At 46.2% G+C, this 13,788-nt stretch overlaps 1 protein-coding gene across 2 annotated transcripts in view; it reads right to left on the bottom strand.

The window, feature by feature from the left end:
* Window positions 1–13,788, bottom strand: part of BMPR2 (bone morphogenetic protein receptor type 2) — a 223,286-nt gene that overhangs the window by 10,873 nt on the left and 198,625 nt on the right. For both annotated transcript variants that reach the window (XM_044302643.1, XM_044302644.1), the window contains exon 11: window positions 1,001–1,173. In XM_044302643.1, coding sequence (XP_044158578.1) covers window positions 1,001–1,173 — 173 coding nt within the window. The remainder of the gene's footprint in view (window positions 1–1,000; window positions 1,174–13,788) is intronic.

Raw genomic sequence — 13,788 nt, 5'->3', positions numbered from 1 at the left:
AGTGTAGGTTCCTGTCCTAAAGAGATTGCCTTGTCATTGGCGGACAGGCACAAATAATGTGTATTTGCCAAGAATCTCACATTTAAAACGTAGCATTAGTATATTTTCTATGGTGATTATGGCACCATCGTATGGCACCATCGTATTTACTTTATCATTTGTGTTTGCAGAGTGCTGTTGCATTGCATTTGTTTTTGTGCTTTCAGCCATGGCAATGTGGACCTGCGCATTGGGATGTGCTCATTAACCCACATTTTTTTTCTTTGCATTAGGATAGATAGACAGATATTAGATAAATGAATAGATAGATAGAATATTAGATACAGTAGATAGATAATATATATTAGATAGATTCATAGATATATATTAGATAGACTTGTTTAATCCTTATAGTTAAAAATTTTATTAGCTTGCATTTCATTATAATGTAATATACAGTAACGTATCTTATTTTTTTGTTTCAGTTGTGTATTATTAGTTTATTACACAAATACATGAGAACAAATTTGTTTCCAAATTAAACATCTGTCTTATCATTGCTGTTGCCAGAGACAGTGTTGACACATCGTGACACAGTCTACAATATGTTTTATAGTTTACTGCCAAGAAACCACATATATGTGGGAATTCTTATTGAAAGGGCATCTGTCACCACATTTATCAGCGGCATGTCAGCTGAATGCAAATGCTGTTGGTCCTATCTCCTTAGTTGACCAGGCGCTGTAAAAAAATTAATTAATTTGTCCCTTGAACCGCCCTTTGTTGCAGCCAGAGGTTCAGCTGCCTATTTCCTATACCGCACACCAACTGCTAAGACTGACAGGCTAGGAAATGAAAGTCTTGTGGTAGTGCGCTTGGAGCATGCGCTGTACAGGGATGGAGGCCGCCGTGCACACATCTCGCATGCCAGCTAGATTAATGCTGATAAATGTGTTGACAGATACCCTTTAATACAACAAATGGTACAGCTCTTTCCTTGGCTCTGATTTAGTGCACCTACCGTTCGTTCTGCACTGCTGTAGATGTTGGGTTGATGGTTGGGCTCACTGACTTGTTCCTCTCCCAGATCATCATAAGCTCAGCCATTCTCTCTTCTGCACATTGTGCTGTCAGACGGGCCTCTGCATCCTGATCCCAGCAATCATCAATGGTTTCCTTTAATGACCTCACAGCCTGTGGAAAACAAATACAATAGAATTAAACTAAATCAGGTTCTGTGGAATAATTCATCTTGAACAGAGCAGCTCCAAATCTCAGTGCCAATAGCTGTCAACACTTGCACAAGCTTTCTCATGGCATAAAAGTGCCCCCACTGATCTTTGCTTTATACAGTACAAGTTACTCCTTGCCGCAGTGATTACCAGCCTTATATCCAACAGGGAACTCAATCAATACATAATTAGAGGTATTTAATTATTCCATAATCTGCAAAATCAAGCTTCATAAGGCAAGAAAACATGAGATGCAGACATGTTCTTGTGTGCTATTAAAAGGTCCTTTGTTTTGCCTCAGGGAGCACTTAAGCTGCCACACAACCTAGCTCCCCTCCCTGTGTATTATAAGGGTGTAGCAAGAACCAGAAAGACTACAAGGATTACAATGTAACTGCAGGCACATCCTAATCTTTGTTTTTCTACTTCAGTGGAGTCTTTATGTCTCTTAAAGGGATCAAGTCAAATATGAGAATTAGTACATGTGGGGTTCACATTACCTGACCAATATGTGTCCAATCAGACCAATAGTTGGTGTGTATAACAAAAGTGTGTAAACGACCATCTGAACAATGATTGGTCAGAAAATCTGTCAGAAAATCTTGGTCTCTTTACACTGCCGGGGCATGCGTAGGAACGTTCGTCAGCAATCATCTGCAGCCAGTTACCTGGTGACTGAGCGAAACGCTTGTACATTGGGTAATAAGATTGTTTGTGCTGTCATGTAAATCATCGTTTGCCGGCAGCAGCAGATCATTACCGTCTAGCACTCTGCTGCCAGCAAACATTGAGGAGATTGCTGTATGTAAATGCATAGGTCTTTTTTTTACTCCCTGCCTTCCCAGAGCCAGAACTTTTTTATTTTTCCATTTAGACAGATATGTGGGGGCTTGTTTTTTGCGGGGGCAAGTTGCACTTTCTAATGCCACCATTTAATGTTACATAAAATGTAGTGGAAAGCTGGAAAAAAAAAAGTGTAGTGGAATTGGACACAACCGCAATTCGGCCACAGTTTTATGTTTGTTTAGTTTTTTTATGTTATGGCATTCGCTATGCGGTAAAACTGCCCTGTCACCTTCATTCTCTAAGTCAGTACAATTATGGCAATACCACATTTGTATAGTTTTTCTTGTGTTTTAATAATAAAAATAAAATAAAAACTATTTTCATTGCCATATTTTGACCCTCATATCTTTTTTATACAAAGATTGGTATATTACAATTTAGCGCTGCCACCTGCAGGTCCTAATTGTAATATATAAGTAGTGAGCCTAGAAGCCTAGCACAGGCTCATTACTTTAATGGAACGCCTTCCCCAATCTCAGCGCGAGAGAGGCGTTCCTGCCCGGCAAGCATGCGCTTACAGGTTTTTGGCCTTTCAGATGCCTTGGTCACATTTGAGGGGCTAAACGTCAGCCTTTGGCATTACTGCCGATCGCAGACATTAGCCCCAGGTGTTTACTGTGTTCAACGGCAGTCACCCGGTAGCTATGGTGCTCGCCCTGCTCCAGAATGGGCTCTGCCTTTAAAGAACCAACCTCCGCTGTTCATGTACGGCAGAGGTTGGGAACGGGTTAGTATTGTTAGGAATTATTTGTTCACTTGAATGGGCCCATGGATGTGATGGCAGCACTGCGGCCCCTTCTAACAGCTGAGGAGTCAAACCCCAACCAATGTAATATTTCTGACCTGTCCTGAGGATAGATCTATTCAAGTCCCAGAACACCTTGTTAATTATAAGAATCTAAGGAAATGCCTGTAAATTTAGACATGCCTTGACTAGAAACGTAATTCGATGATACTTACACTGAAAGATTAATAAACATAAGAAATGTATTGAAACAATTCGGTCACAATTGGTGATATTTATGCAATGATTTTGAAGATTTTAGGACATTTCTAATGGATGTTGTTTGGACTGTGTACAAAGCATTTATTATGGCATTAGTAGAGTAGAGTGGAAAATGGATGATAGGAGCAAAACATAATTTGGAGGCTGAGCAGTAATCTCATGTCTAAGCTTCTTACTGCAACATGAGAGGAAGAAAAACAACCAGCAGCAGAATATAGTGTTAACAAGACAGGCTCGCCAACAGAGGGGGAGCTCAGCACAAGTGCTTGCCAACTGGTTACAAAGGGGATGGGGCAACCATCTCTCTCCAAGGGCCCGATAACAGCAGCAACATGGTTTGTTTTGGGTCCAGGGGTTATATCCATAATGGATTTCTGTACATTCCTTTCAGATACTTTACATTAATGGTGGCAGTGTTGGACTGAGGAGCCTAAGGCCCCCCAGTAAAATACATTCTGGGGGCCCACTGAACAGCTACATGCAAATAACACCTGCTCACACAGTGGCAGGCAGCAGCAAGATGCTACAAGATGATTGATTATATGGGTGTCCCTGCAGCAACTTCGAGAAGGCAGGTCCCTACCTTTTGTACCAAAAAGTCCTCTCAGCGGCCCCATGAACAGAGATGGCCTTGCGGTTTGCCCGGCGGTCATTTTGCGGCAAACTTTGCGCGTTCGTGATTCGCCAAACATGCGAACATATGTCGATGTCTGCCAGGCGCCATATACTTTTGCATTGCGCCAAACTTTGACCCATGACACATCCATCAGGTTAGACAGGACAGCCAATTGAGATGTTTCAGCACATGGACACCCCCCCAACCTATAGAAGCCATTTTACATTCTGTGTTTTGCCATTGTAGGGAGAGGTTGTTTTGTGGAGCAGGGACAGGCTGTTAGGAATACCAAATGCTAGGTAATACGGCCACAAAAGTCTTTTTAAGGACTGGTATAGGTGTGCTATCGATAGGTGTGATATACTGAGGGGTGCGATATACTTAAAAAGTATATTATAGTGCATTTGTATTGTGCAGCAGTTGTGTGCGGTTCTGCTGCGATACCGAAACTATATAGAGGGACAAAAACTATTGGAACAACTAATTGCAAAGGGTGTGATATACCTGTTGCCCCCCAAAATACTGATTGAAAGGTGTGATCAGGGTGGATACAAATCAATGATTGTTTTAACATAAAAAAAAGCAGATTTTTTTATTTAACCACTTCAGCCGCCCTAGCTTAAACACCCTTAAAGGGGTTGTCCGGGTTCAGAGGTGAACCTGGACATACCCTTTTTTTCACCCAGACAGCCTCCCTGAGGCTAGCATCGGAGCATCTCATGCTCCGATGCGCTCCCGTGCCCTGCGCTAAATCGCGCAGGGCACGGGCTCTTTTGCTTTCAATAACACACTGCCGGGCGGTGACTTCCGCCCGGCAGTGTGTTCGGTGACGTCACCGGCTCTGAGGGGCGGGCTTTAGCTCTGCCCTAGCCGTTTTACTGGCTAAATCCCGCCCATCAGTGCCAGTGACGTCACCGGGGTTCCTATCAGACCCATGGAGAGCCCCGGTACGTCACCAGAACTCCTAAAAATGCCTTTACCCTGTGCAATTTAGCGCAGGGCAAAGGAGAGCATCGGAGCATGAACTGCTCCGATGCTCATGTCAGGGGGGCTGCCGGGGTGAAAATGGAGGGATGTCCGGGTTAAGCTCTGAACCTGGACAACACCTTTAATGACTACCCCACAAGTGACCCCATTTTGGAAAGAAGAGGCCCCAAGGTATTTTGTGATGGGCATAGTGAGTTCATGGAAGTTTTTATTTTTTGTCACAAGTTAGTGGAATATGAGACTTTGTAAGAAAAAAAAATAAATCATAATTTCTGCTAACTTGTGACAAAAAATAAAACATTCTAGGAACTCGCCATTCCCCTCACGGAATACCTTGGGGTGTCTTCTTTCCAAAATGGGGTCACTTGTGGGGTAGTTATACTGCCCTGGCATTTTAGGGGCCCAAATGCGTGCGAAGTAGTTTGAAATCAAAATCTGTAAAAAATGGCCGGTGAAATCCGAAAGGTGCTCTTTGGAATGTGGGCCCCTTTGCCCACCTAGACTGCAATAAAGTGTCACACATGTGGTATCGCCGTACTCAGGAGAAGTTGGGGAATGTGTTTTGGGGTGTCATTTTACATATATCCATGCTGGGTGAGAGAAATATCTCGGCAAAAGACAACTTTTCCCATTTTTTTATATAAAGTTGGCATTTGACCAAGATATTTATCTCACCCAGCATGGGTATATGTAAAATGACACCCCAAAACACATTCCCCAACTTCTCTTGAGTACGGCGATACCACATGTGTGACACTTATTTGCAGCCTAGATGCGCAAAGGGGCCCAAATTCCTTTTAGGAGGGCATTTTTAGACATTTGGATCCCTGACTTTTTCTCACGCTTTAGGGCCCCTAAAATGCCAGGGCAGTATAAATACCCCACATGTGACCCCATTTTGGAAAGAAGACACCCCAAGGTATTCAATGAGGGGCATGGCGAGTTCATAGAATTTATATTTTTTTTTGGCACAAGTTAGCTGAAATTGATATATTTTTTTTTCTCACAAAGTCTTCCTTTCCGCTAACTTGGGACAAAAATTTCAATCTTTCATGGACTCAATATGCCCCTCACTGAATACCTAGGGGTGTCTTCTTTCCGAAATGGGGTCACATGTGGGGTATTTATACTGCCCTGGCATTTTAGGGGCCCTAAAGCATGAGAAGAAGTCTGGAATATAAATGTCTAAAAATTTTTACGCATTTGGATTCCGTGAGGAGTATGGCGAGTTCATGTGAGATTTTATTTTTTGACACAAGTTAGTGGAATATGAGACTTTGCAAGAAAAAACAAAAAAACTTAACAAAAAATAAAAACAATTTCCGCTAACTTGTGCCAAACAAATGTCTGAATGGAGCCTTACAGGTAGGTGATCAATGACAGGGGGGTGATCAGGAAGTCTATATGGGTGATCACCCCCTTGTCATTGATCACCCCCCTGTAAGGCTCCATTCAGACGTCCGTATGTGTTTTGCGGATCCGATCCATGGATGCGTGGATCCGCAAAACACATATGGACGTCTGAATGGAGCCTTACAGGGGGATGAACAGTGACAGGGGGGGTGATCATGGAGTGTATATGGGGTGATCACCCCCCTGTCATTGATCACCCCCCTGTAAGGCTCCATTCAGACGTCCGTATGTGTTTTGCGGATCCGATCCATGGATGCGTGGATCCGTAAAACACATACGGACGTCTGAATGGAGCCTTACAGGGGGGTGATCAATGACAGGGGGGTGATCAGGGAGTCTATATGGGGTGATCAACCACCGTCATTGATCACCCCCCTGTAAGGCTCCATTCAGACATCCGTATGTGTTTTGCGGATCCGATCCGTGGATCCGTAAAACACATACGGACGTCTGAATGGAGCCTTACAGGGGGGTTATCAATGACAAGGGGGTGATCAATGACAGGGGGGTAATCAGGGGTTCATAAGGGGTTAATAAGTGATGGGGGGGGGTGTAGTGTGGTGCTTGGTGCTACTTATTACTAAGCTGCCTGTGTCCTCTGGTGGTCGATCCAAGCAAAAGGGACCACCAGAGGACCAGGTAGCAGGCATATTAGACGCTGTTATCAAAACAGCGTCTAATATACCTGTTAGGGGTTAAAAAAAATCGCATCTACAGCCTGCCAGCGAACGATCGCCGCTGGCAGGCTGTAGATCCAGTCTCTTACCTTCCGATCCTGTGAACGCGCGGCGTTCACAGGAAATCTCGCCTCTCGCAAGATGACGCACAGATGCGTCCAGGAGGAATGAATCGACCGCCTCCAGGACACATCCGTGCGTTAGGCGGTCCTGGGGTGGTTAAATCGTATTTTTTTTTATATAAAATGCTTTTTGAGGAAAATATATTACCATCCAAAGGTTATTCCATCATGAAATAAAAATTAGTTTTTTAATTATGTAGAATAAGGCTGTACGTGGACTCCAATATTGTTGAATGGATTAGGCAGTGGCTGAGGGACAGACAACAGAAGGTTGTAGTCAATGGAGTATATTCAGACCATGGACTTGTTACCAGTGGGGTACCTCAGGGATCTGTTCTGTGACCCATATTGTTTAATATCTTTGTCAGCGAAACTGCAGAAGGCCTCGATTGTAAGGTGTGTCTTTTTGCTTATGACACAAAGATTTGTAACAGGGTTGATGTTCCTGGAGGGATACACCAAATGGAAAAGGATTTAGGAAAACTAGAGGAATGGTCAAAAATCTGGCAACTAAAATGTAATGTTGATAAGTGCAAGATAATGCACCTGGGGCATAAAAACCCAAGAGCAGAAAATAAAATCAGTGATACAGTCCTAACCTCAGTATCTGAGGAAAGGGATTTAGGGGTCATTATTTCAGAAGACTTAAAGACAATGTCATAGAGCAGCAGGAAATGCTAGCAGAATGCTTGGGTGTATAGGGAGAGGCATTACCAGTAGAAAGAGGGAGGTGCTCATGCCGCTCTACAGAGCACTAGTGAGACCTCATTTGGAGTATTGTGCTCAGTACTGGAGACCATATCCCCAGAAGGATATTGATACTTTGGAGAGAGTTCAGAGAAGAGCTACTAAACTGGTACATGGATTGCAGGATAAAACTTACCAGGAAAGGTTAAAGGACCTTAACATGTATAGCTTGGAAGAAAGATGAGACAGAGGGGATATGATAGAAACTTTTAAATACATAAAGGGAATCAACAAGGTAAAAGAGGAGAGAATATTTAAAAGAAGAAAAACTGCTACAAGAGGACATAGTTTTAAATTAGAGGGGCAAAAGTTTAAAAGTAATATCAGGAAGTATTACTTTACTGAGAGAGTAGTGGATGCATGGAATAGCCTTCCTGCAGAAGTGGTAGCGGCCATCCTTCATATACGATAGGGCCAGGGGCTATTCATAGTATTCAGTATATTGGGCAGACTAGATGGGCCAAATGGTTCTTATCTGCCGACACATTCAATGTTTCTAAGTTTCTATATGTGTAATTTTTGGGGTAAATAAATTACATTAATCCATTCACATTGTCATGCTCTTCCAGAGGTTTTTGTAAGATTATTGGGCAGTTTCTCTGCCTACAAGATATTATCACAGATGCTTGGTTTACTTTTGCAGTTCTCAAAACTGAATTTGACTCAGCAGAGATCACATGCCTCTTCTTCACAGCAAAAATGTTATCCCACATGCCTCTTCTTCACAGCAAAAATGTTATAACATTAACAGAGTTGAGAAAAATACCTTAATCCTAATTTCTACAAACCTATGAATGCAGAATCAACCTAATCAAACTAATATGAAAAGGTGTTATTCTAAAAATCTTCATCTACTTGCATATTATAAGTTATACCAACAAGAATTAGTCTTTATGTAGAAAACTATGATTTAAATCAAGCCTTACTGACTAGTGATTTAAATTGTGATTTAAATAATTTTGATTTAAATCAAATCCACCCTGGGTGTGATATACCTTCTTCCACAAAATACTGATTGAGGGCTGCGATATACCTGTTGCCCCAAATAAACAGGGTGGTGTGATATAACTGTTGTGGCAAAAAAAATATTGAGGGGTGTGATATACCTGCTTCCAGAAAATACTGATTAAGGTGTTCGATATACCTGCTTCCACCAAATATTGATTGAGGGGTGCGATATACCTGCTTCCACAAAATAATGATTAAGAGGTTCGATATACCTGTTTCCACCAAATATTGATTAAGGCCTGCGATATACCTGCTTCCACAAAATACTGATTAAAGGGTTTCTGTCATCAGAAAAATCGTTATGTAGCTGGCTGACATTAGCGATGTGCTAATGTCAGCAGAACATAACTGTATGACTTATATCTCCCTGCCTGCCGCCGTTCGCACTAAATAATGACTATTATAATATGCAAATGAGCCTCTAGGTGCTAGTGGGGCGTTGCTGCAGCACCTAGAGGCTCCGTCCTCTCACCGTTTGGCACGCCCTTGTACAGGTGATTGACATCCTCTGTCTCCTCCGTGCCCCGCAAATCCCGCGCCTGCACCATCCATTTTAGTATTAGGCGCAGGCGCAGTGAGTGAGGGACGCTCGCCTGCTGCCGGCTTCCTCACTGCGCCTGCGCTGAATACTAAATGGGACGGCGCAGGCACAGAATTTTATGGGCACAGAGGATAAAAGAGGATGTCAATCGGTGACTTCCCTGACAAAGCGCATCGCGGCAAAACATGTTGGGTGGGGTAGTGACAATCTACAATTTTTAGACAGGTTGCAGTATAGGGCAAGATCCACAACCAGCAGGGTCGCAATCATTGTCTAGCTCAATACATATTGTGCAAATGTTCGGAGGCAAACTGCCTGATTTCCCAGCGTGTGAGATGTGTGAATGAATGATGGATGTCTGTCGCATAGGGCTATAGGAATACATCTCATCTATTTACTATAGAAACTCCAATACTTAGGACCTATAGGGACACTGAACAATTCACCATTGAAAACACACCTGCTAACCTGCGGTGATACATGGCCACAGAGTATCCATGAGGTTAACCACCTCTTAAATAGAATGTAGAGCAAACGACAGCGGCCTAAAAAAGACATAAATTAACTGACAGCCAGTAACTGCAACCTGATATTTTTAAATTACATTGTAGTATTGGTTTCTCTGAATATTTGTTTTTAAAGTAAATAATAAAGGTTAAAGTTTTAACATATAGATAGGACCCCTAAAAGTAGTTTTGGGTCAGGTGACTGTGGTTTGATTTTCATTTTAGTATTAGGCGCAGGCACAGTGAGTGAAGGACGGCAGCAGGCGAGCGTCCAGCCCAAGGAGGGAGGTCCCCCCTGTTGTGGTGAAGGTGACCATGATGATGTCAATAGATGCCCACAAGAAAGGAAGAAGAGGGGAGTTAAGAGGGAGACACTGAGCAGCAGAGAGGGAGGAGAAGCAGGCAGAGCTCGCAGTGCACAGGAGGCAAAATGCAGACTGCAAATGTATCTGGAGCGAGCCATCCACCATGCACGGTCTTTTCTGGCGCTCTCAGGACGCTGGCACATGGCTCCGCAGTGTGGGCTTTTTTAACGTGTCAGCTGCTGACAATAGGGTTGCCATCTGCAGCCTGTGCTGTGAAAGTCGTGGTAAGCCCAACCCTCACCTAGTGTCATGGTCTTACCTTCTCACTGTTCTCCTTCGTTTGACATGTGCTGGCGGCCATCTTGGTTTCTGGGTTTCTTGTAGCCTCCCACCCTGCGGCTCCTCCTTCCCACTGGGAGGAGCTGGATGCCTAGCTCATATATATAGAAGGTCTGTGGCTTCAGTTCCTTGCTTGGTCCTCCTGTGTGCACATGCTTCAAAGACTGCTGCTGCTTTTGGTTCCTGATCCTGGCCTCGTCTGACTACCCCGTTGGTTCCCGATCCTGGCTTCGTCTGACTACCCCGTTGGTTCCTGATCCTGGCTACGTCTGACTACCCTCCTGGTTCCTGACCTCCGTCTACGCAAGACCCTGCTTCAGTTTAGCCATCCGTTTGGACTTTAGCTACGGCTTGATTTTCAATAAAGCCTTCTTATTCCACCTATCTCTGTTGTACGTCTGGTTCATGGTTCCATGACATTAGGACCAAGCCATGAATTCTGACGGTACAGGGCCATCCTCGCTACCTACGCTGGTTGCCAGACTTGATCAGCAGGATCACCTGTTGGGTCGGTTCGCTGTGGCGTTACAAACCCTGCTTGAACGCACGGCTCATTTAGCTTCCGTTGCCGATGGGTCGGTTGTCGCTCCTGGGCCCGCTCCTACTGCCGCTCCGGTTGTTGCGCCAGAGTCTACCCCGACACCTGTTGCTGCACCTGCGGTGTTTCGGGGTATGACCGGTTCTGCCCCCCTTCCACAGCGCTTTGGGGGAGAGCCAACTCAGTGCCGAGGTTTCCTTAACCAGGTGGCCATTTATTTCGAGTTGCTGCCACATGCCTTTCCTACTGAGAGATCAAAGGTGGGCTTCTTGATCTCGCTGCTCTCGGACAAGGCCTTGGCCTGGGCCAGCCCTTTATGGGAGAACAACAATCCGGTGGTTGCCGAGTTTTCCGGTTTTGTTGCTTCTCTTCGGAAGGTATTCGATGTGCCGGCTCGTGCTGCCTCTGCTGCGAAGCTCCTTATGTCCATCAGACAGGGTTCACGATCCGTAGCTGAATACGCCATTGAGTTTCGTACCCTGGCAGCAGAGGTGGGCTGGAATAATGAGGCTCTGGTCGCTGCTTTCTCTCATGGTCTCTCGGATGCCTTGAAGGATGAGATTGCAGCCAAGGACCTACCAGTGGAGCTTGAGTCCCTTATTTCTTTCCTGATTTTGATTGACACCAGACTCAGGGAGAGACCTTCCTTTAAGGAGAGCCTGCGGAGGCCTTCTAACAGATTGGCGCCTACGTTTGCTGTCCCACCCGTGCCTCCCTCTCCTCCCACGCCTCCTGGGGATGACTGGTCTGGGGGTCAACCCATGCAGCTGGGGGTTGCTCGCCTGTCCGAGGGGGAGAGGGTACTCCGGAGACGCGAGGGCCGATGCATGTACTGTGGTCTCGGTGGGCATTTTCGGTTGGCATGCCCGAACCGTCCGGGAAACGCTCGCACCTGAGATCCTGTCGGGGGCAGATCTTGGGTGGAGTCTCCTCGTCCCCGGTTTCCCGTGTTGACAAACCACTGATTACTGTTGTCCTCTCCTGGGTCGGGGGCTCGGTGACGACCCAGGCGTTGGTGGACTCTGGTGCTGGTGGCTTGTTCATTGATAGTGTGTTCGCCGCCGCCAATTCCATTCCTCTGCAGCCTCGAGGTTCCCCACTGGCTCTTGAGGCGATAGACGGCAGACCCCTTCTGCCGCCACACGTGACTCAGGAGACCCTTCCAGTGGGGATGGCCATTGGTGCCGTTCACAGAGAGTCGGTCTGTCTCCAGGTTATTTCGTCTCCACACTACTCGGTGGTCTTGGGGTACCCCTGGCTCCAGAAGCATAATCCGACTTTCGATTGGAGATCGGCCGAGATTCTCTCGTGGTCACCGCAGTGTGGGGCTAGTTGCATCCATGGGCCTGTCAAGTTGCTGTGTACTTCCTCGGACTCTCTGTTGCCTCCTGAATACGAGGAGTACCGGGATGTATTCGATAAGGTGCGTGCGGTTGCCCTACCTCCGCACCGCCCATACGATTGTGCCATAGAGTTACAATCTGGTGCCGTTCCTCCTCGTGGCAAAGTCTATCCACTGTCGGTAGCGGAGAATGAGGCCATGGAGGAGTACGTGAGGGAGGCGCTTTCACGCGGACACATTCGCAAATCCTCGTCCCCGGCAGGGGCTGGATTTTTCTTTGTGAAAAAGAAGGGCGGTGAGTTGAGGCCTTGCATCGACTACAGGGGTCTCAATCGCATCACGATCAAGAACGCTTACCCGATACCCTTGATTTCCGAGCTGTTCGATCGCCTCAAAGGGGCCACGGTCTTTACCAAACTCGACCTGAGGGCGGCATATAACCTGGTAAGGATCAAGGCGGGCGATGAGTGGAAGACCGCGTTTAACACCAGGACCGGTCATTATGAATCCTTGGTTATGCCCTTTGGGTTGTGCAATGCGCCCGCAGTCTTCCAGGAATTCATCAACGATGTTTTCCGTGACCTGTTGCAGCAGTGTGTGGTGGTCTATTTGGATGACATCTTGGTATATTCTGCATCCATGGAGGCCCACATTCTGGATGTCAGACGAGTGTTGCAACGCTTACGAGAGAACAAGCTGTTCGGTAAGCTTGAGAAATGCGAATTTCACCGATCCCAGGTAACCTTCTTAGGTTACATCATTTCCGCTGAGGGGTTCTCCATGGATCCTGAGAAGGTTTCGGCTGTCTTACAGTGGCCCCAGCCCAGTGGGCTTCGTGCCCTGCAGCGCTTTTTGGGCTTCGCCAATTATTATCGGAAGTTCATCAGGGACTTTTCCATGCTAGCCAAGCCTCTCACGGATCTGACCAGGAAGGGCAGTAATCCTCAGGTCTGGCCGCTCGAGGCCATCCGAGCTTTTGAGGCTCTAAAGTCCGCCTTTGTGTCGGCTCCGATTCTGTCGCATCCCAACCCTGGGTTGCCTTTTGTCCTCGAGGTGGACGCGTCTGAGACGGGAGTAGGCGCCCTCCTGTCTCAGCGTAGAACACCAGAGGGTCCTCTGCTTCCTTGTGGGTTTTACTCCCGGAAACTGTCTTCCGCGGAGTGCAACTATCAGATTGGTGACAGGGAGTTATTGGCCATCGTGCAGGCCCTTAAAGAATGGAGGCACTTGCTCGAGGGCTCGGTGGTTCCGGTTCTCATCCTGACGGACCACAAGAATCTGACCTACCTCTCTGAGGCCAAGAGATTGACACCACGTCAGGCCAGATGGGCTCTGTTCTTGTCACGTTTTAATTACGTGGTCTCCTACCTACCCGGCTCCAAGAACATAAGAGCGGATGCCTTATCACGGCAGTACTCCGAGCTGTCCGGGGAGGAGTCGATTCAGACTACGGTCATACCCCCGAATCAGATCCTGGCTGCTATTCGCACCAGCCTGACCTCTCCTCTGGGTGAGCAGATTTTGGCGGCTCAATCTGGTGCTCCCTCTGGGAGACCCAACGGCAGATGTTTTGTGCCTGAGGAG

Source organism: Bufo gargarizans, chromosome 8 (genome assembly GCF_014858855.1).
Source record: "Bufo gargarizans isolate SCDJY-AF-19 chromosome 8, ASM1485885v1, whole genome shotgun sequence".
Lineage (NCBI taxonomy): Eukaryota > Metazoa > Chordata > Amphibia > Anura > Bufonidae > Bufo > Bufo gargarizans.
This window is presented reverse-complemented; position numbering and strand designations above follow the sequence as displayed.